Raw genomic sequence first — 19,715 nt, 5'->3', positions numbered from 1 at the left:
TGGTTCAAACCCCAGCATCCCATATGGTCCCCTGAACGCTGCTGGGTGTGACCCAAAAACCAAAAAAAAAAAAAAAAAAAAAAAATCACCCCAGAATCGGAGTAACAGCACAGCAGGAATGGCATTTGCCTTTGCATATAGCCAACCCAGTTGCCTTTGCATGTACCCAACCCAGTTCTATCCCCAGCACCCCATATGGTCCCCAGAGCACTGTGAGGAATAATTCCTTGTGTACAGAGCCAGGAATATCCCCCTGAGCATTGCCAGGTGTGGTCCAAAAACCAACACACACACACACACACACACACACACACACACACACACACCACTCTATTATGACTTTAATAGACATTGTTTATATCAATCAAGTGTGAAGGAAATGCCAGTCTTAAACCATATAATATATATTGTTTTATTGTCATTTGGAGTGGTGCTTAGGGCTTATTCATGCCTCTATGCTCAGGGATCACTCCTGACAGAAATCAGGGGGCTATATGGGTGCCAGAGATTGAAACTGGATTAATTAATTCTTTAGTTCTATGCAAGGCCAATGCCTTTTCCCTTGTATTCTTTCTCCAGCCCCCCAGCCATATCATACTGAGTTTCTTACATGCAACCCCATTCTTCCCAGTGGATTCTGTGTTTGCTTCGATTCCCTCAGTCCAATTATCAGGTTGTTCATTTGGAACCCATCTGTGTATTATTCAAATGCTCTGTACCTGGGATCTGCTGATTTGGGAGGCTGATCTTTGGGGTCTAAGGGGGAGGTTTGTTCCTCTGAGAAGATAGAAGTCCTGAGTCCTGCATTTCTCATATCCAGCCTCCATGCTTTTCCCTGAGCTCTGTTGGTGGGAATTGCTCTTGGTTGTTTTTCTTCGATTCCCTGGACCAAATGCCCAAACATAGCACCAATTTTAGAGGTGTGTGTGTGTCGGGAATCAGATTGACCTGTTTCTATGCTATCATTGACTATCACTGCTGATGCTTCTGGGAGCTGGGCTATACCAGTTCTCTGGAGATGGGGGCACACATGGGGCTCCTCCACCACATCAGAGGGAAAATTCAGAGAACAAGCACCAGCCTGTCCACCAAAGCTGCTGCTCATATGGGACAGCCCAGATTTGTGGAGTGTGTCCCTGATGCTAGCAGGTGGGCCTGGCCCACTCTGGGAGACCTGGTTCTGCCCCAGGTCAGGTCAGGCACCCCAATGAAGGAGTTGCTGCATGGACTGCTAACCAACATCAGGGGCACAGTGATCAGAGATCAGGGGCTCTGGGGATAATGGGGAGTTTCAGGAAAACTGCCCATTGTGACGATCCTGCCTTCAGCAACCCAGAAGCAAATAGAAGCTGCTTGCCTAGGGGCAAGGATGGGGAGCCCCATCTTCAAGACTGACCAATGGAAGGCAATGAGAAAAGGCACCACAGCAGCACCACCCCTCTTCCCCCATCTGCTCACACCCTTACAGCCCTGACCTGCTACAAGACTGTGACCAAGTGCCTTTCATCTCCTGGGTCAATCAACCCACGGGTGCTCCCACCCCTTTGGATGCTCAGAGTTTCTGTGACCCTGGAAGGAAAGGGGGTAGAGTGGCCAGGAGGAAGAGCCAGCCCTTGTTGATACAGATGCTCAGTTTTCACAGCCCCCAAGTGGAACCCAAGGCCCTGGGGAAAGGCTGAGTCTGAGAATTCACAGGGACTAAGCAGATGGATAAACCACACTCAGAGATAGTAGAAGGAAAGGGAAGGAGAACATGGGCATCAAAGCATCCTGGGCAGAAGAGGGAGGAGGCCTTGACGTGAATAAGAGCAGGAGGGGTGGCACTTTCAACACAGGCCCCCACCGTAGAATTTCCCGCTAAGGACAAAGTTTTGGACCTTGGGGCCTGTGCAAAAGCCAGACTATTATTAATCAAGTGTGAAGGTAGCAGAAAGAAAAAGACATTTTCAACTGACATCCAAGGATATACAGCATTTTCCTCTCTGTGACTTTTTGGAGAAGTGACTTAAGCATCTACCCAAGAAGACAACCCGGCAGGTGTGTAGTACTGATTCTGCCCAGGGAAGTGACTCCTATCACAAACTGGCCTCCAGTAAGGTTGCTCCAGGCACTCGGGATAGTGTTTGCCATTGGTTCTGACAGGGAACTGGCCTGATTGGTGGTGGCCATTTTGGCCAGACTGACTCATTCTGCCAGTCTGCAGGTGTCCAGGAATGTTTCCTGATATGAGTTCCAAGCTAGGCTATTTCAGGACAGCCTTGTACATGGAGCCTAAGATACAGACTCTTGTCCACCCTGACTTTGTAGCCAAGAGAAGGAAAACACAATGCTCTAGAATTGGGGCTCTGGAGTCCAGGCCTAATCTCCTCGGGCAGGTATTTCTTTATCCTTCAGCTTCCTCACTGAAATGAGATGTTGCCACTGCCATGGCTTTCCATATCTGGGCCCTGTGGCCTTCCAAAGCTAGGCCTTGTGACCTACCACAGCTGGGCCCCTGGTCCTGTCAAATTGTAGCAGGTCCTGTGCAAGAGTAGAAAGAATGGAAGAAAGGGGCAGAGTGATAGTACACAGTAAGGACAGTGCTTGCCTTGTGTGTGAGCTACCTGGGTTCAATCCTTGGCACCTCATATGGTTCCTTGAGCACCACCAAAAGTGATTCCTGAATGCAGAACTAGGAGGTAAGCCCTGAGAACCAGTGTATAGGGGGAAAAAAATGGAAGGAAGAAAGGAAGGAAGGGAGGGAGGGAGGGAGGGAGGAAGGAAGGAAGGAAGGAAGGAAGGAAGGAAGGAAGGAAGGAAGGAAGGAAGGAAGGAAGGAAGAAGGAAGGAAGGAAGGAAGGAAGGGAAGGAGGAGGGAAGGAAGGAGGAAGGAAGGAAGGAAGGAAGGAAGGAAGGAAGGAAGGAAGGAAGGAAGGAAGGAAGGAAGGAAGGAAGGAAGGAAGGAAGGAGGGAAGGAAGGAAGGAGGGAAGGAAGGAAGGAGGGAGGGAGAGGAGAGAAAAGACATGATATTTGCAAGTCCCCTCAAATGCCACAGGATGTCTATTCATATCACCTTTGTTGGGACCAGTGGAGTGAGACTCCACTCAGCTCTTATCCTGGGGTACACTTGGCTCCTATCTGGAGTAGGCCTGGCAGGTCAGGCGGTGTTCTTCAGGCTCCCCAGTGTTCCCTATGTCCTCCCTCACCACAGTGAGACTCTCTGGGAGGATGAGGTGGGGTGATCCTCAGGCCTAACAGACATCTTTGTTGGGTTCCCTTCTCCCCAGAGAAAACCCTCAGTCTCCTAAAGGGAACAGTCCCCGCTCTCCCAGACCCCCTCCCGACACATCAGGCCCAGTGGATTGGAGATTGGAGAGGCACCAGGAGGTGGGTGCGGGGCAGGCCCGCGTGGCTGAGCCCTGCGTCCCCACCATGCTGTTTTCCCTCCACACGCCAGTAATCAGGACCGCCAGCAACCCCATAAAAAACCCCAACTAATAGCATGAATATTCAGTGACCTGGAATACTAATTATTGTCATGAATATTAATGCCGTCGGACTGGCTTTTTCTCCTCTCCTCTTTCTCTCCCATCCTCTTCTCGCTCCTTCTCTCCCTCTCCCTCTTTTTTTTTTTTTTTTTCCACTTAGCCGGCTCTAAAGATGGGTTATAATGAGAGCATTTAAGAGGGAGCGCGCTCTCCGCCGTGACAGGGACTGGGGTAATAAGGAGAGCTTGATTAACGCGGAGCACTTGGGGGAGAGATGAGAGGCTTCACGTGGGCCTGATCCGGGGAGGCGATGAGACACCGGAGGCTCAGTGGCTGCTCCCGGAGATTAATGAGGCCTAAGAGTGCATTAGGAACAGTGACAAAGGTTTGATCTAATGGGCTCAGTCATTTTTCCTTTGAGTGACAGACGCGCAGGAGTAATTGGCTGTGTAGAATGGCAGCTCATTGGCGGTACTTAAGGAGACATTATCCCGTTGTGTGGCCCACCGAGGCTGTTTATCAAAACTGCTCACACTGCAGACGCCGAGTCGCTAAGCTGCTGTTACAGGGGTAATAGCTATTAGAAAGAAGAAGAGGGGGGACAAAAAAAAAAAAGATCACGCCGCCTCAAAAACTCCATCCTTGTTGTTGTCCCCCGTCGTGGAAACAAAAGTTTTTTCTTTGTTTAGTTGCAAATTGGGCTAGAAAGCACTGGAGTAAACAGGCAGTGCCGCATATCTGGGACCTGGCAAGGCTCCATGTCCTCCTCCCTTTGCCCCTCCGTTTGCCTCGTTCACCCTTCCCACCTTGGGCACATTTTATTACAAGAATCTTTTGATAGAGAATTCGGGACGTGGCTGATTCTCCCGCCCTTTCTAGCAGCTTGCTAGAACACTCGGAAAGGCCAGCCCATGATTGGCTGAAGATTCATCTGCCGAAGGTGGGGCGCAGGAAGGAAGACCCCAGAACAGTCTGATGCAGAGTGTGCCCGTCTGGCGCCGGGTACCAGGGGTAACTGGAATGGGTGTCCGATGGTTGTTTAAATAATTCCAGTCTTTAGTGGACAAACAGACATTTGGGGGGGGACGTCCTCTGAAGTTGAATTACAGAAAGTTGGCTGTTGTGTGCATTTGCAAGGGTCCCAAAGTAGCTTATTTCTTCTTCATAAGAGTTAGGGGCTCTTAGGGAAGAAACGAGCTTGTGGTGGCTTCTGTGTTTGAAGTTTCTGGGTAGAGATGCAGAGTCCTCCTTTGGCACCATCTCTTGGAGCCTTGGAGCTACTTGGGGCAGACTTTCCACACCTAGTCCATGAAGGCCAAGCGTGCCCCATCAATGATGTCCCTCTCCATTGTGCCTGCTTTCTCCAACGGCACCACCAGGACTATTTGAATTGACCTCAACCTCACATAGGCTCAGGGAAAGCCTTAGGAGGCTGAACTGTTCACTTTGTGAGAACATGCACCCCTAGAAGTGGATAAAGGCGCCTTAGAAACTCGTTACCCTTCCCCCCAAAAAATCCCTGGTCTGGTAAAGAACTAAGTTTCAGCCATGGCCATGACACTTTAAAACCAGCAAAATATCTGACACAGGAAGAGCTCTGAAAGGAAGAAAACTGACAGGACCTCCCCCAGGACTCTGCAGATATCCCAGGTGTCCCACATGTATTCCACAGATGCCCCATATGTATTTTGAAGGTATCCCACAGGTATCTCATATTTGTCTCACAGATATCTCACAGGTTCTCTGCAGATTCTCCACAGATATCCCACAAGTGTCCCACAGGTGCTCCATAAATGCCCAACAGGGGTCTCACAGGTGTCCTATAAGTTCCCTATAGATACCCCACAGGCATTATGCAGGTGTTTCACAGGTGTTCCATAAGTTACCCACAGATGTCCCACAGGTGTCCTACAGGTTCCCTGCAGGTGTTCCACACAGGTATCCTACAGGTGTCCCACAAGTATCCCACAGGTGCCCAGCAGGTGTCTCACAGGTACCCGACTGGTTGCTTATAGGTTCCCTACATTTACCCCGCAAGTATACCATAAGTGTCTCAAAGGTGTCTCACATATGTCACAGGTGCCCCACAGCTTCCTGACAGTGGCCAAGCCAGATGTCACCTGGAGACACCTGGGATTGGAGTATCTTGGAGCTAGACCTATACCTGTACCCCCTGGAGTTTTCTGAGTTCTGGAGCTCTTCCTCTGAAACTGGCACCTAAGGCTCTGTGCTCATCATTTCTACAGAGAAGTTTCCTCTTTGGGGAACCTTCTTCGTAAGTGGTCAAACCACTACACAGCCTGATGCACCCATGTATAACCTAACATCAGAGCAATGAACACAGGAACTCCCCAGAGTGCACCCAGGGGTGCTCACTTCGAAATTCTCCCCAGATAGATCACTTTACGTTGCTCCTCAGAGCATCCACACGTAACCCAAGAACAGAGCTGTGCACGCAGGAGCTCAGAGTGCTTCCAGTGCTCCCAGAGAATTCACCTCACATTGCTCCATAGAGCAGTCAACCTCAGAGTCATAGTCCTCAGAGTACTCAATTCCTGGTGCCTCTCCCAGCCCTCACCTGAAAGACAGACTAGGAGATGTACTCCACAAACACCACCAGATCCAGCACATGCTGAAGTGAGTGGAAATGGGTGAGAGAGGGCCGGACACCATCTAGCCATGAGCACAGATAGGGCAGGTGTCGTCTGTGGAGTCCAGATTGGACATTGTCTCCAACTGTAATGGCTGGGTGGTGCTCACATGCCACTTGCTGTTGGGGTCTACCCCCAAGTGGGCTGACTCTGTGGTCCCTCTGCCAAGGCCATTTGTCATTACTGCTCCCTGTATTCATGTACCACCGCGCAGGAAGCCTTTGTATGGCTGAGGGAGTCCCTGAATCCTCGAGGTGCCAGTGTAGACACTGGACAGGCCTCCAGGAGCTGCTGCAGAGAAATGGGTACGAGGGTAGGGCCCTCCAGATAGGGAGGAACAAGGAGACCCCTTCCGCAGAGAGGGAGATCTGCACATTCTGAGGACTCACTGTCTAACACATTTATGGCATCTCTTTAAACTTCGGCTGAGGGATAAATTAGTGAATCAGTGAGAGTAACATTTGTGGCACCTTTGGAATGTACTTCATGCTTGTAATTTGATCTTTAGATCCATGGGGTATATCACTTCTATCACCTCTACTTTCATTTGCCAATCAGTGCTCTCATCATCACCATCCGTTTCACAATGATTAACTCAGTTGTTGTGAGATATCACTGGTCACTGAGAAGTTAATGAGCAGCTTAACCTCAGAGGTCAGAAACTGGGTAAGACTGTTTGACCCAGTCAGCAATGACTCTTCCAATGTTTTATCCTGGGGAACCTATTGCAAAGGAGTAGATTTCCTCAGGAGTTATGTGTATTGGAATAAATAGCACGTAATTGGGAGGCCAACAACTCTCATGGAGAGGGAAAGGAAAGGAGAGATGGAGGCAGGGGAGGGGAGGGGAGGGGACAGGAGAGGAGAAGGAAGAAGAGAGAAGAGCACAAATCAACAAGATATGGAACCAGAGCGATAGTACTGCAGGAAGGATGCTTACCTTGCATAAGCCAACCTGGATTCGATCCTCGTCTTCCCATATGGTCCCTCGAGCATAGTCCCTTGAACTACCAGGAGTAGTGCATGAGTTCAAATCATGAGCATCTCTGACTGTGACCCAGCCAAATAATATAACACCAAGATAAATTAGTAAGATGTTAGCTCTCTTAGCTGTCAAAAATGACAATGAAGCTCTTAAGAGAACATTGAAAATGAGAGGATATCCTGCTATAGATGGATAACAGAAAAAACACATCATTTGATGGTCACAATGAAAATGGAGCCTTTTTCTCAATAACAAGTTGAAATTTTAGAGTAAATGTTGGCAAGTGTCTTATTTCCTTTTATTTACATAGCTATTAGTTTGTAGGGTATATTTGTTTAAAAGGTACAGAGCAAAAACATATTCTCTTCTCCCCTACTCTGGGCATCCGACTTTGAAATGGGAGAAATGACAATCAAATGAGCTATTATTGTCACAGATGAGAAAATGACACAGAATTGCTTCCGGAATTTTGAACACCAGGTTTGGCCACCATCTGTCACTCGGGAGCAGTCATGGCTCCCATCACAAGTTTGTCCCATCACTCCAAGTTTTAGACTCCATACTTTCTTCTCCTTTTTCCTGGAGAAGTCTGTAAGAATCAAAGAGAAAACACCATAGTCCGGCTGCTGGTTACCTGCTTTCTCTCTGGAAAGGGCACATGTGTTGAGCTTGTGTGCAGTGTCTTTGAAAAGGGACAACATGCCTTGGCACAAAAGCCTCTTAGTCTGAGACCCCGGTTGCCAACTGGTGGCCAGATTTTCAGTGCAAACTGTAAGGCCCTGGGCCCAGTTCACCGGCACTGACAGTGTTTGTATCTCACTTTTTATGGCTGTACCGTGAATTGGACTCTTTTTGGGGTTTATAATTAGATGACAACAGATGACTCAGACCTGCTTGGGGGTGCAGAGGCCATTAGAATAGCACCATGACCCAGTCCAGAGTTCAGCAAAGCTGGTTTTCCGGTCCTGGGACAAGTGTCAGGAAGGTGGATGGTGCACCTGGTGTGGACAGCCCATGGGCCTGAAAACCAGCTGCTTGTGGTCCAGTAGAAGAGGCCTGGAAATGGAAACTGCATCTTTCCAAAGATGGAGTTTTGCACAGTGAAAGCCAACCCCTTTTCACCCCTTGGACAAGCACACCCCACTTTGGGTTTCTTTCTGCTCACTTAGGCCTTCCAGGTTCCTCCATGGTTTCTGTAGAACAGTTAACTAAGAGGTCAAACACCACACATTGTGTTTCTCGTCCCAGCCTCAGATGTCGTGCCTGTCCTTTCCAAGACAGGCTTGTTGGTGCGTCTTTATTTGAATGTCGTGCAAAGCCTGATTTCAGAGGATATTTTTTTTTCTTTCTGACAATCCCAAAGGGCTATTTTTAATGTAATAAGCCGATCGCTTAAAAGAGGGCGGCAGACTTTGATGTCAGTTGGAGGGGGTGTGTATGTGTGACAACACTCTTGTTCAATAGGAAACCGGCATCTTTTTCATGCTCGTTTGCGATGGGTCCGGGCAACATACTGATATTCATTCAACTAGAAATGCCACCCTCACTTTGAAATGCAAATCATTGAAAGAAAAGTAGCATATGGTGGAGGTAAGTACCTTTTCAAAATCAGCGCTCGTGGGAGATGGGGATGGAAGCAAGGCTGAAATTATTCTTGGGAAGAATCGGGCGCTTTTTGACAACAAGGAAGCTTGTGCTAATCAGGGCCTCTCCGTAACACACACAGAAGCCCACATCAAGAAGCTGCGTGGGGCTCCGTGGATTAGCATGGGAATGGAGCTGCCCCCTGCGAGGTGGCCTGCTCCAGCTGATAGAGGAGAGGCTGTGCTGTCTGAGTCCAGCATGGACCTGTGACCCTGTCATTATAAAGCTTCTGTGGTTGGGGGAGGCTGAAGCCCTTCCCCCCCAGATGGACTTCTGTGATTGCCTGTCTTCTAGGTCATCAGTGCCCCAGATCATGGGGGGGTGTATTCTCGCTCCAGGGAATCCCACAGGGTCTCGGCCTCCTAGTCCAGCCTGGCTCCTTCTCTCCACTCTCTGGTTGGACCTTACCACGATCATACCCTGACCACCTTGGGCTTTTCCCCCAGCCGACAGCGTATCTGGAACTGTCTCAGTTCTTAAACATTTGCTGTCGAGCAAATGTGTCTGTGACTTATCAGTTTCAGAGTGATCTGTTGGCCCCATGGGGGCCCTTTGACCTCCATGGAAAAGCAGAAGTCGCCAATCTAGGCTAAATAGACAGTTGCATCATCCCACAGGTCCAGGCCATGGGGACACCCCTGGGATATCCTGGCCCTTCCTGCCCCATACTCGGCCATTGCTCCATGTCCCTTTCCTTTGGTCAGTCTAGCCTGGGAGCTGGAACCTGCTGAGGTGACTGTGAAGACTGTGCTGGCAGGTGGCAATGGGCAGCCCTTGTTCCATTCAAGAGGACCTTCCAGCCACCTCCAGTTTGAGGGTGTTCTGATTCTCCATTCGTGCAGAGGTTCATGGTGGACACAGCCACACAGGGTCACGATGGGTGTCTGGTGGGTGGGATGGGAATGAGCCATACCAGAGCTATCAATCTGGGTGCTTCTGCCTCCCTACCCTGAGAAAGTCACATCTTTCCATTCTGCTCATTCCTGGGTTCACCAGTGCTCTGGGGTTCCTTGGGGTTCCTTGGGGTCTCGTGCATCATATGTAGGCACCTGTCCTGTTTTCTTTCCCTTTCCCTGGGGAGGCCGTTCCTTTTTGGACATTGAGGGGACTGGCCAAAGCTTACCTGGATACGCTCTTCCAACCCTGCACGGCTCTGATGTGGGCAGGCAGGCCAGGTCAATTCCATGTCCCTCCCTGCCACACTGTGGCACTCAACCATCATTATATCATAGATGGTCCAACTCCCATGCCCCACAGGCATCAGTGCACGGGAGCATAGAGAGGGGTATCTGCCACTCAGGGGCCCAAGCTTGACTGTAGAGGATATGACTATCACCCAGAGAACCCCAACTTAGGTCTCCAGGTCAGACAACTTGATTGATGCAGAGATAGCCTGGGACAATAATCTTGGGCCAGCTAGGCCTGGGTCCCCAGGGCAGAGAAAAGGGGAGGTCAGGGGGAAGAGAAAGGGAAGATAGGTGGTGCCCCCCCCCCCCCCACTGTCCCCTGTCTCCAGTGCCAGCATGTTCCTGTGTGCCCTACTCTGGCCCTTCCTCCTATTCCAGTAACCGGTGCCCCTAAGCAGCCAGTCTGCCTCATGGGCTGCAGAAAAGCACGTTCCCGCAAGCTTGGGGAGTCAGCTCCAAAATTTCTGCCTCTTGTTTTGGAGCCACATCTAGCAGAGTTTAGGTCTAGTTCTGTGCTCAGGTTTCACTCCTGGTTGGGGCCCAGGGGATAATATGGGGTGTCAGGAATTGAACCTCAATCAACTATATATAAGAAGTCACCCTCTCTGCTGACATTGCTTTCACATGAACCCCAATTTTTGTCTCCCCTCATAAGTGAAATGTTCACATTGATCAGGTCCATACCCAATAGTTTCCCCTCCTGTGAAAGTGGCCGATCTTTCTCCCCCAGCGCAACAGTGAGGTGACGGGGATTCCACACAATGTGACTCTGCCAGCTCAGCCCACCCCCAAGCACAGCCCATGAGTGGGGTCTGTTATTCTAATCCCACTGGCTTGCCCATTCACATAGCTGCAGAGAAGTTTGGGTACCAGAAAGTGTGAGTTCACGAATCAGCAGTTCAGCCATGGAGCTTGGGGACTTCCAGGTTCCCTTGCAAAATGGTGTGGCCTGTGCTCTGAGCTGCCCTCACACCTCTTCTGTCTAAGGTGGTCTCAGCCTGAAGACCCCGACTCTCAAGAAATCACAGAGAGAGATAGTGAGTGAGAGAGAGAGGGAGAGAGAGAGAGAGAGAGAGGGAGGAGAGAGAGAGAGACAGAGAGAGAGAGAGAGAACCTTAATTAGAAGCGTATTAATGTGGAAATGAATTGCCACTCTCCAGAGCACTTGGCGAGAAAGTGATTGGAAACTTGGGATCTCCAGACCTGCTTAGAGTTCAGAGGAGGATGGGGAGGGTCTGAGTGTTCCCTGACAGCCCAGAGGCTGCTAATTGTGTCTTATCTGTGCCAACACTCAAGCCAATCAGCAGCCAGTTCATTGGGGAACAGGAAGGAAATGAGGGAATCCTCCTAGGGGAGTGGGGAAGAAGCACAGAATTGGACATCCAGCTTCAGGATCACTTCTATTTATTGCCTTTTGTTTGGGCCTCCCCCCCCCCCCCGGCAGTGTTCAGGGCTGACTCCTGGCTCAGCACTCAGAGATCAGTCCCTGCCGGATTTGGGGTACCCTATGGGGAGTGGGGATCGAACCTGGTCTCCCACATGCACAGCAAACACCTTCCCTGCTGTACTTTTGTAGTAACTCTGTGTAGCTAGGAACAGGTTTTGGGGTGAGTGGTCTGGCATTTGGGGAGTGGCTTCCTCGATCAGACCCAGGAGAGATGCATGCCATGGGACCTGAGCATGCATATTTCCTTGGGTTTGGTCTCTGGTTTGGAAGCAAGGGTAGATTGGGGATTGGACCATACTTAATAGTGCTCAGAAGCGACCCCTAGTGGCATCCTGGGCCCTACATGGTGCCATGGCTCAACCGCCTAAATGCTCTCTCCGGGCTACTACTGTTCACTTGGTGGCCTGCAAGTGTCCTTTCCTGCTATCATGCCCTCCGATGACCCGGTGACCCGGATGCTATTTGAGTAGCTGTTTGTTACCCTGAAGGGCCATTTTTAGCTGCAGCTACCACCACCCAAGCTTAGGGCAGACACAGTATTTCTGGCCCTTCAAAGGTTTTTGTTTGTTTTGTTTTCGCTCCAGCTCACAGACTTCCGAATCACCCCAGGAAACACTTTTGTCCCCTTTGAATCCTAGAGCTGGTCTTTGATGTTTCAGCAGAGTTTTAGCTGGAAGGAAGGTGAATGAGTATGTGTAAAAGCGGAAATTAGAGAAGAGTTACAGGGAAAAGGAAGTGTGAGTTGCCCCAGCAGCTTTTGTAAACCCAACACAACAGTGTGTGTGTGTGTGTGTGTGTGTGTGTGTGAGTGTGTGTGTGTGTGTGGTATGTGTGTGTTGGGGGGGGTGGGAGGAGTCAGGGCGGGTGTGTGCCTAGTGAGCGCAAACCTCGAAAGTACAGGCAGAAGGGGAGAGAAGTTTCCTGGCACGTGCCAGACCCATGCTGCCAGATGGTCTGCTGCTCAAGGCTTGCCAGATATCACAGGTTTTAGCATGAAGCCTTCCAGATTAATTCTACTTTTAATGCTTAGCTGTGAGCTCAGCTCAAACCACTGGCCATGGCCATATGTCTCTGAGGTTTGGGGGTTTTCTGTTTGTTTGATTTTTGGGTTTGGGGCCATACCTCAGTGCTCAGAGGTTACACCTGGCTCTACACTCAGGAATTACTCTTGGCGGTGCTTTGGACCTTATAGGATACCGGGGATCCAACTCTGGTTGGCTACATGCAGCTGTGCTATCACTCTGGTTTTAATTTGACTCTTATTTTTTTTTTTTGCTAGTTTTGAGGTACTCAAAGGTTACTCCCTATTCTATACAGGAATTAAACGCAGTTTCCTGCATGCACAGCTCATTTTTCCAACCTCTGATCTTAAACATGGCAATTTTTGTGTGTGTGTGGTTTTTGGGTCACACCCAGCAGTGCTCAGGGGTTATTCCTGGCTCCATGCTCAGAAATTGCTCCTGGCAGGCACGGGGGACCATATGGGATGCCGGGATTCGAACCGATGACCTCCTGCATGAAAGGCAAACACCTTACCTCCATGCTATCTCTCCGGCCCCAAACGTGGCAATTTTTGTTTGTTTCTTTTTTTCCACCAGGCTGGCATGTTCATTTGGTCACACTAAATTCTAGTGTTGTCTCTTGAGTCGTAACAGTGGCTGACTGTGGGACATCCCTACTGGTCACTAAGATCTTCTCTCTGAGCTCCCACTTGGCTCCTTGCCAATGTCTAGCCTGCATGTACTGCATGTACTGTGGTCCACTCAACTTCTTCCTTTTCAGCTGACATCCCACTTGACTTCTCGGGGATGCTCCTCCAGAGCTGACCCCCAGAACCCCAGTAGGTTTTTTGTGTGTGATAGAAATGGCTCCTATGTTTTCTTGTCCTCCTTGAGCTTGTTTGGTTTTGGTTTGGGGGCCACAGCCTGCAGTGCTCAGTGGTTCTGCTGAGCCCTGGAGTTAGCTCCCACACCAATCGTAGCACACTGAGGAAACTACTCTCCTTTAGCTGTGGCTCTGACTGGCCTTGAGATGCTAAACTTGTGCCTCCAGCCTGGTTACTGTTTCTCTTCCAGCTTCTGCTTGGGGCAGTTCCCAGTCGGTGAAGATTCGGGAAGATGGGATGGTTCCCACTGCCTTGTCCTTGTTATCCTTCATGCTGTTGCTATTGTGGGGACCATATTGTGGTGCTGAGGGTGGGGCCTATGGTGCAGGGAGTGGGGGCCTATGATGCTGGGGTTGGAGTCTAAGGAACTAGGGGATCTGGGTGCGGGGGGCAGAGTCTTTGTGCTAAAAGTGGGGTGTTCGATGCTGAAGCTGGGATATGTGGTGTTGGAGGTAGGGGATGGCATGAGGTCTCACATGCTTATGGGAAGGGGTTTGTTGCTGGGGGGATCTGTGGTACCAGGAGTGCGGCCTTGTGCTAGCATCTGGGCCTAGGTGGTAGATGGAACCCAAATGCCACACATATACACATACATGCTGTTGCTCATTCTTCGTCCCCCAGACCTTTCCTGATATATCTGCCAAGGTGCCTCCTCGGTGCTCACTGCTTGTTGCTCTGGGATCCAGAGATCCACGTGCTCCCTGGAAAGCCTGCTGGCATGCCACCCATGGCCACTCATGTGCGAGATCTTCCCTTTTGCCTATCCACAGGTCACAGAGTGGTCACCTTCCCAGGCCTGAAAAACTGCTTTTCTCCAAAGCAGGTCTTTTATTTATTTATTTTTCTTTTGGTTTTTGGTTTTTGGGTCACACCCAGCAGCACTCAGGGGTTACTTCTTGCAGGATCGAGGGATCATATGGGATGCTGGGATTTGCACCACCATTCTTCTGCATGCAAGGCAAATGCCCTACCTCCATGCTATCTCTCCAGCCCCCAAAGTGGGTCTTTATCTGTATTTCTGGTGGATCTGCCTGCATACACACACACACACACACACACACACACACACACACATCTGCCTGCACTACACACCACACACACACACACACTCACACTCCCTCCTCTGTCACATGCTCACCCTCTCAGCACAGGGTCCCTGGTGGTGCATTATACAAGGGTTGTTCACCTGACTTGTTTGTCCCCAGGGAATGTCACCAGCGCATCTGGGGCACAGCTGGCCAGTGGCATCAGCCTGGTGTCCTTCAACAGCCGGCCACCGGACGGCATGCAGCAGAGGTCCTACTCCGTGTCCAGCGCTGACCAATGGAGCGAGGCCACAGTCATTGCCAACTCAGCCATCAGCAGCGGTAAGCGAGGGCATGGCCCACCCCACCTCCCAGCATGTCACCCAGTGCGACATGACCCAGTGACACTTTGGAGCTTTTCAGGTGAATAATAGGCCAGGCCACCTCTAGCATCCTAGGGCCTCTTTGGCAAAGAACAGGTTGGTGTGTGTTTCCATGGGCAGGTGAAGACACAGAACAGCCACCTCCAGGCCAGCCAGGCCAAAAGGGCCTGCCGTACCATGGCCCAGCTTTGCCTTGCTGTTGTTTTATTTCCACCCAAGGAGAACATAGTCATTGTCATTCTCAGCACTTCCCTGTGGTTCCCAGGAGCCCTGGGGCTCTGCATTGTGGAGAAGCCCCACCCTACCCTTCCTTTTCCCCATTTCGTCCTTCATGTGCATCTCCTCCTGGAGGAGCTGTGAGCCTCTTGTGAGCTTCAAGTCACACAGTGTCCAGGTGCTAGCTGGTCAGCTGGTGACCTCACATCCTTCCTCATCTGTGGCTCCACTTACTGATTTTGAAAGTCTCCATGTTGCATTTAGCATCGTTTGTCCTAATTAGAATCCTGCACATCAAATCTTCCATGTGCTCTGCCAGCTGACATGTAGGACATGGGCTATGGGTACATCCCAGCTTTATTGGGATTCCTTCATATGTGTGGCCAAATTTCTAGGATATACATTCCCAGAGCCAGGGATGGAGGCTACCCCAGGAAGCGCCCAGGGTAGGTATAGGAAGCCTTTGACTAGAAGGCATGTCAAGGCCACAGGAAATGGTTTCCAAGAGACAGATCTTCCCCCACCTCCCAGCTTCATTCCATAGAAGGGTGTTCTGGCCAATGGCATGTTCCATATATACCGTCTAAGGGGCCCTCTCCTCAGACCTTCTGACTGCAGCTTTAGAGGGTGATCTGCCCTTTATAAGCTTACACTCTTGGGTTGGACACAGACATGATTCTTCCTGCCTCCTTCCCCAGACCCTCAGTCATACAAGAACCTTGAAGTTCACCATTTGCTCCTGGCACCCTCCCAAGCCTGTCCACCACTCACTTTGAACCCTCCCTTCCTGGCAACTGCTTTGCTGGATTTGCCTTGTTGGACAGAAAATAGTTGTATCTCTAACAAACAAGATCATTCTCTTCTGGGCCAGAGAGGGCCTTTGCCTTGAATGCAGCCAAGCTGGGTTCAATCCCCAGCATCCCAGATAGTCCCCCGAGTCTACCAGCACTGAGTCTTGAGCGCAGAACCAAAAGTAACCATTGACCTAAAACCTGATAAAAAAAAAAAAAAAAAAACTGTTCTCTTCCCAGTGTGCTTTAGACATTGCTTTGCTGGGCCAGAGAGAAACTACAGTAATGGGTAAGGGAGCTGCTCATATGGTCCCCTGAGCATAGAGCCAGGACTAAGCTTTGAACACAGAGTTGAGAGTTAGCTGGGAACACAGCAAGGAGTAAGTTCAACACTACTGAGTACAGTGCCTGAGACATGCCTCAATGCCTAACCTGGATAGGCCCAAAATCAAGACATAGTGTTAGTGTAAAGAGACAGAGTTGCTGTGAAAATAGGGGTGTTGAGTAGCCCTAGGGAGCTGAGCTCACCGAAGCCTCCAGTTTGTCATAGCAGAGGAAAGGTGGTGGGGAATGCTCACAAAACACTAATGATAACTTGTCATAGCAGGTGGGGGATACTCACAGGTTCCACTGTCCAGATGGGGGATTCAGGGCTGGTAAGGACTTGTTACTTGCAGGTGTGTCTGGATATAGACGAAACATGGCTTCTTACGGGACAAGAGCTATAGCACAGCTGGGAGGGCATTTGTCTTGCATGTGGCCAACCCAAGTTTGATATCTGGCATCCCATATGGTCCCTGAGCACCACTAGGAGTGTTTTCTGAGCACAGACTTAAGAGCAACCCCTGAGTTAGCTGGGTGTGGCCCAAAAGGCAAAAAAAATTTATTATTTTCCACATGGCCGCTTGCCATGATAAATGTTCTGTCCCAGGTTGACTGGTCAGAAACACCTGACTTGGACCTTTTCCTCACCCACCAGTCAGAGTCTGGGCAGGGAATTTCCTAGGCACCTGGGTGTGGGATGCCTTTATATCAACCACACGTAGTCCTGCAGTAATCTAAGAGAGAGTCCTCCTCAAATTTGGGGAAGTTGGGGGCACTCATGTACCCCTTGAAGAATAGCCTGGCTGGCTCGGACTTTAGAACTCAAAAGCTTTGCTGCTCAGGGCTGGCGAATGGGAAGTGTTCTTAACTTGTACATCACCAGGAGTGAATTCTGAGGTCCCAACCAGGAGTTACCCCTAAGCAAAACAAAACCACAGGGCCGGAGCAATAGCACAGCAGTAGGGTGTTTGCTTTGCATGTGGCCAACCCAGGACAAACCCCATCTGGGTTTGATACCCAGCATCCCATATGGTCCCCCGAGCCTGCCAGGAGTGATTTCTGAATGCAAAGCCAGAAGTAACCTCTGAGCACCACCAACAACGGGTATGACCCCAAAACAAACAAACAAACAAATAAACAAAAATCAGAAATTTTGCTGCACAGCATACAAATGAGCCCGTCTCCCTTAGAACAGGTGGGCTCTGTTACTTGGGACCCAGACATATGGAAGCTCTGCCCTTGGGGACTCTGGGCAGCGTGCCTTCCTGCCTGGAGTGTGTTGTCAGGTGGCCAGAGCCCTGAAGCCCTCAGGACAACTATACCATGGTCAAATGGACACTGTTGAAAAATTCCCTTATATATGTTTACCCAAGGAGCCTCCTGGAGATTCAGAAGCAGCAGAGCCAAGCTGGGAGCCCTGAGCTTCCTGGTCCCCTCACAATAACCCCAACATCCTCCCTGGATATCAGAGCCTGAAACACTGGTACTGGATAGGCATAGGGCTGAGAGGAGCAAAGTATTGCTTAAACCCAGAGGCCTCTATATGGGCAGTTCAACCTTCCAGTGGTTGCACACTGGTCAGATCTCATCAGAGTGGCACCAGTTCCAGTTTTTTTTCTCTTGTCCCCCCTCCCCACCTCTTCATTCCACTAAATCAAAACTTTGGCTCTAGAGAACTTTGCAAAGTCCCCCCTCAGACACCTCGCCGCCCCACCGTGGAGCTCTCCTCTTTCAAACGGCTGCAGCAAAGCCTAATTAGGCCGAAGACTTTGCAGCTGGAGAAGTGGCAAGCCAGGGGGTGCTGTTTAAATTCGGGGGGTCAGGGACAGGCTAAGAGAAAAATCCGCGCTGGCACCAAATGCCGGATGCCTCCGCTGCTTTATGACGCTCAGTCTTGTGCAGTTAAGCGCCACGGCTTTCAGATTAAATGTGTCATCTGCATGGGGGCAGCAACTGTGAGCCCCACATGTGCCCTTACAGCAGACTCAGAGCTGCTGGGTACAGAGGGTGTGATGGCTGTGAGCTGGCGCCCTCAGCTAGGTCCGTCTCAGCGGAGCCTCGGGCTGCTTGGGGTCACTTCTGAACTGTGGGCCCCTGTATTCATCTCGAGCTGCTGCGTGCAAAGAGGCAGTCGCTGGAGCCCATGAAAGATTAATTTTTTTTACATTTTTCCTCACACTCTAAGTGTTTGACAGAAGTAATTTTTGCAGTGGGAGCAGATAAAAACTGGTGGCTGTAAATTCCTGTCCACAAACCTCTTGTGTAGATTTTTTATGGGCCCAAGATTGACCTGCTCGTCAAGCCTGTGCTAGTGGAAGCGATTCTTCACCGCAATGGCAGTGGGAGCACAGAACTCCTGCTCTGAAGGGAGAACAGAACTCATGCCCAGCTGAAGCACAGGACCAGACAAGGAAGTACAGGATTGAGCCGAGGGTCAAGGTCCACAGATCACCATGTGAGGGCCCCAGATCACCGTATTTAGGGACCAGATCAAGTCATGTAAGGGCCTGAGATCAGTGCACATTAGGGCCCCAGATCACTGTGTTAAAGCTATGTGAGTGTTTCTGTGAGTCCTGGACATGGCTTCTATTAGTGAGGTTATCCTGATTCCCATGGTACCTGGATATTATTCTCTTGAGGTGGGGGGGTAGTATTTCTTTTTTTTTTTTTAAGGAATCAGTACATAGTTTTTTCCCACACTATTAGCTCAACTGTAGACAGGAGTCCTGGGAAACAGGGAATCATTTTGGTGTCCTTAGCTATCCTGTGCTCTTAGTACCTTTAAGCAGGGCCTGCACCTCTCTGAGAGTGTCCGCTATAGCCAGTAGAGGGGGTAGGGGAATGATCAGGGTGTCCACCAAAACTATAGCCATGGCAACGCCCTGCCCCCATGCTGTCAGGTAGTTCCTTGGTTCTGCCCCATGCACCCCTTCCCCATTTCCTCATTCTAACAGTTGGCCTTGCTGACCATCACTGAGTCACTCTGTTCAGCGCGCGCACACACACACCTCATCAGTGTAACATCTGCAATTCATGTCCCAGGCTGGTGGCAGCACTCACGCCTGGTATGCCTGAATTTTAACCCTCCACCCCTATACCAAAGGGCCCGGGTCCCCATCAGTGTCAAGTATCTCCACAGAGCTGGGCCTGTGTATTCAAAATCCCATTTCCCAGTCCCTATGCCCAGCTGCAGCCGAGGGAATATAGGAAGCTGCAACATTCATAGGCAGCTGCACAAAAATGGGAAACTGGATATGCTGGAGGGATGGAGTTAGGGAAATGAGTCAGAGGGAAGTGCCAGATGTTCTCTGTCTCACTGGGCCAGGGAGGAGAGGATGGGGGGGGCATTTGAGAAATAAGGCAGGGGGATGAGAGGTATCAAATGCTGGCAAAGCCTGGACCCTGGATTAGAGAAATGAGGACACAACTACCAGTAACACAAGGGCAAGGTCTCGGGCATTTGGATGGTTTAGAGTTGAGGTACAGCACAGCCTTAAGAGCCAGCATCTGTGAGCATGTGAACCAAACTAGATTAAGCTAAAAATAATGATTTTTTTAGTTTGCTAATAAGGAGGCAGAGTTAGAAAAGAGAGGACACCTTGGGTCATTCTAGCATTGGTGATGGGCTTGAGATGGAATATCGAATGCCCAATTCTGTTGGTAATTGGTTGCTGGTAAATCATAGTGCATTGAAGGAAAAAATTCTCATT

General features: G+C 50.1%; 1 protein-coding gene across 5 annotated transcripts in view; it reads left to right on the top strand.

Annotated features, from left to right (window-relative positions):
* AGAP1 (ArfGAP with GTPase domain, ankyrin repeat and PH domain 1) overlaps window positions 1-19,715 on the top strand; it is a 348,034-nt gene that overhangs the window by 208,598 nt on the left and 119,721 nt on the right. For all 5 annotated transcript variants that reach the window (XM_049773603.1, XM_049773601.1, XM_049773600.1 and 2 more), the window contains one exon: window positions 14,472-14,633. In XM_049773603.1, coding sequence (XP_049629560.1) covers window positions 14,472-14,633 — 162 coding nt within the window. The remainder of the gene's footprint in view (window positions 1-14,471; window positions 14,634-19,715) is intronic.

This window comes from Suncus etruscus, chromosome 5 (assembly GCF_024139225.1).
Source record: "Suncus etruscus isolate mSunEtr1 chromosome 5, mSunEtr1.pri.cur, whole genome shotgun sequence".
Classification (NCBI taxonomy): Eukaryota; Metazoa; Chordata; class Mammalia; order Eulipotyphla; family Soricidae; genus Suncus; species Suncus etruscus.
This window is presented reverse-complemented; position numbering and strand designations above follow the sequence as displayed.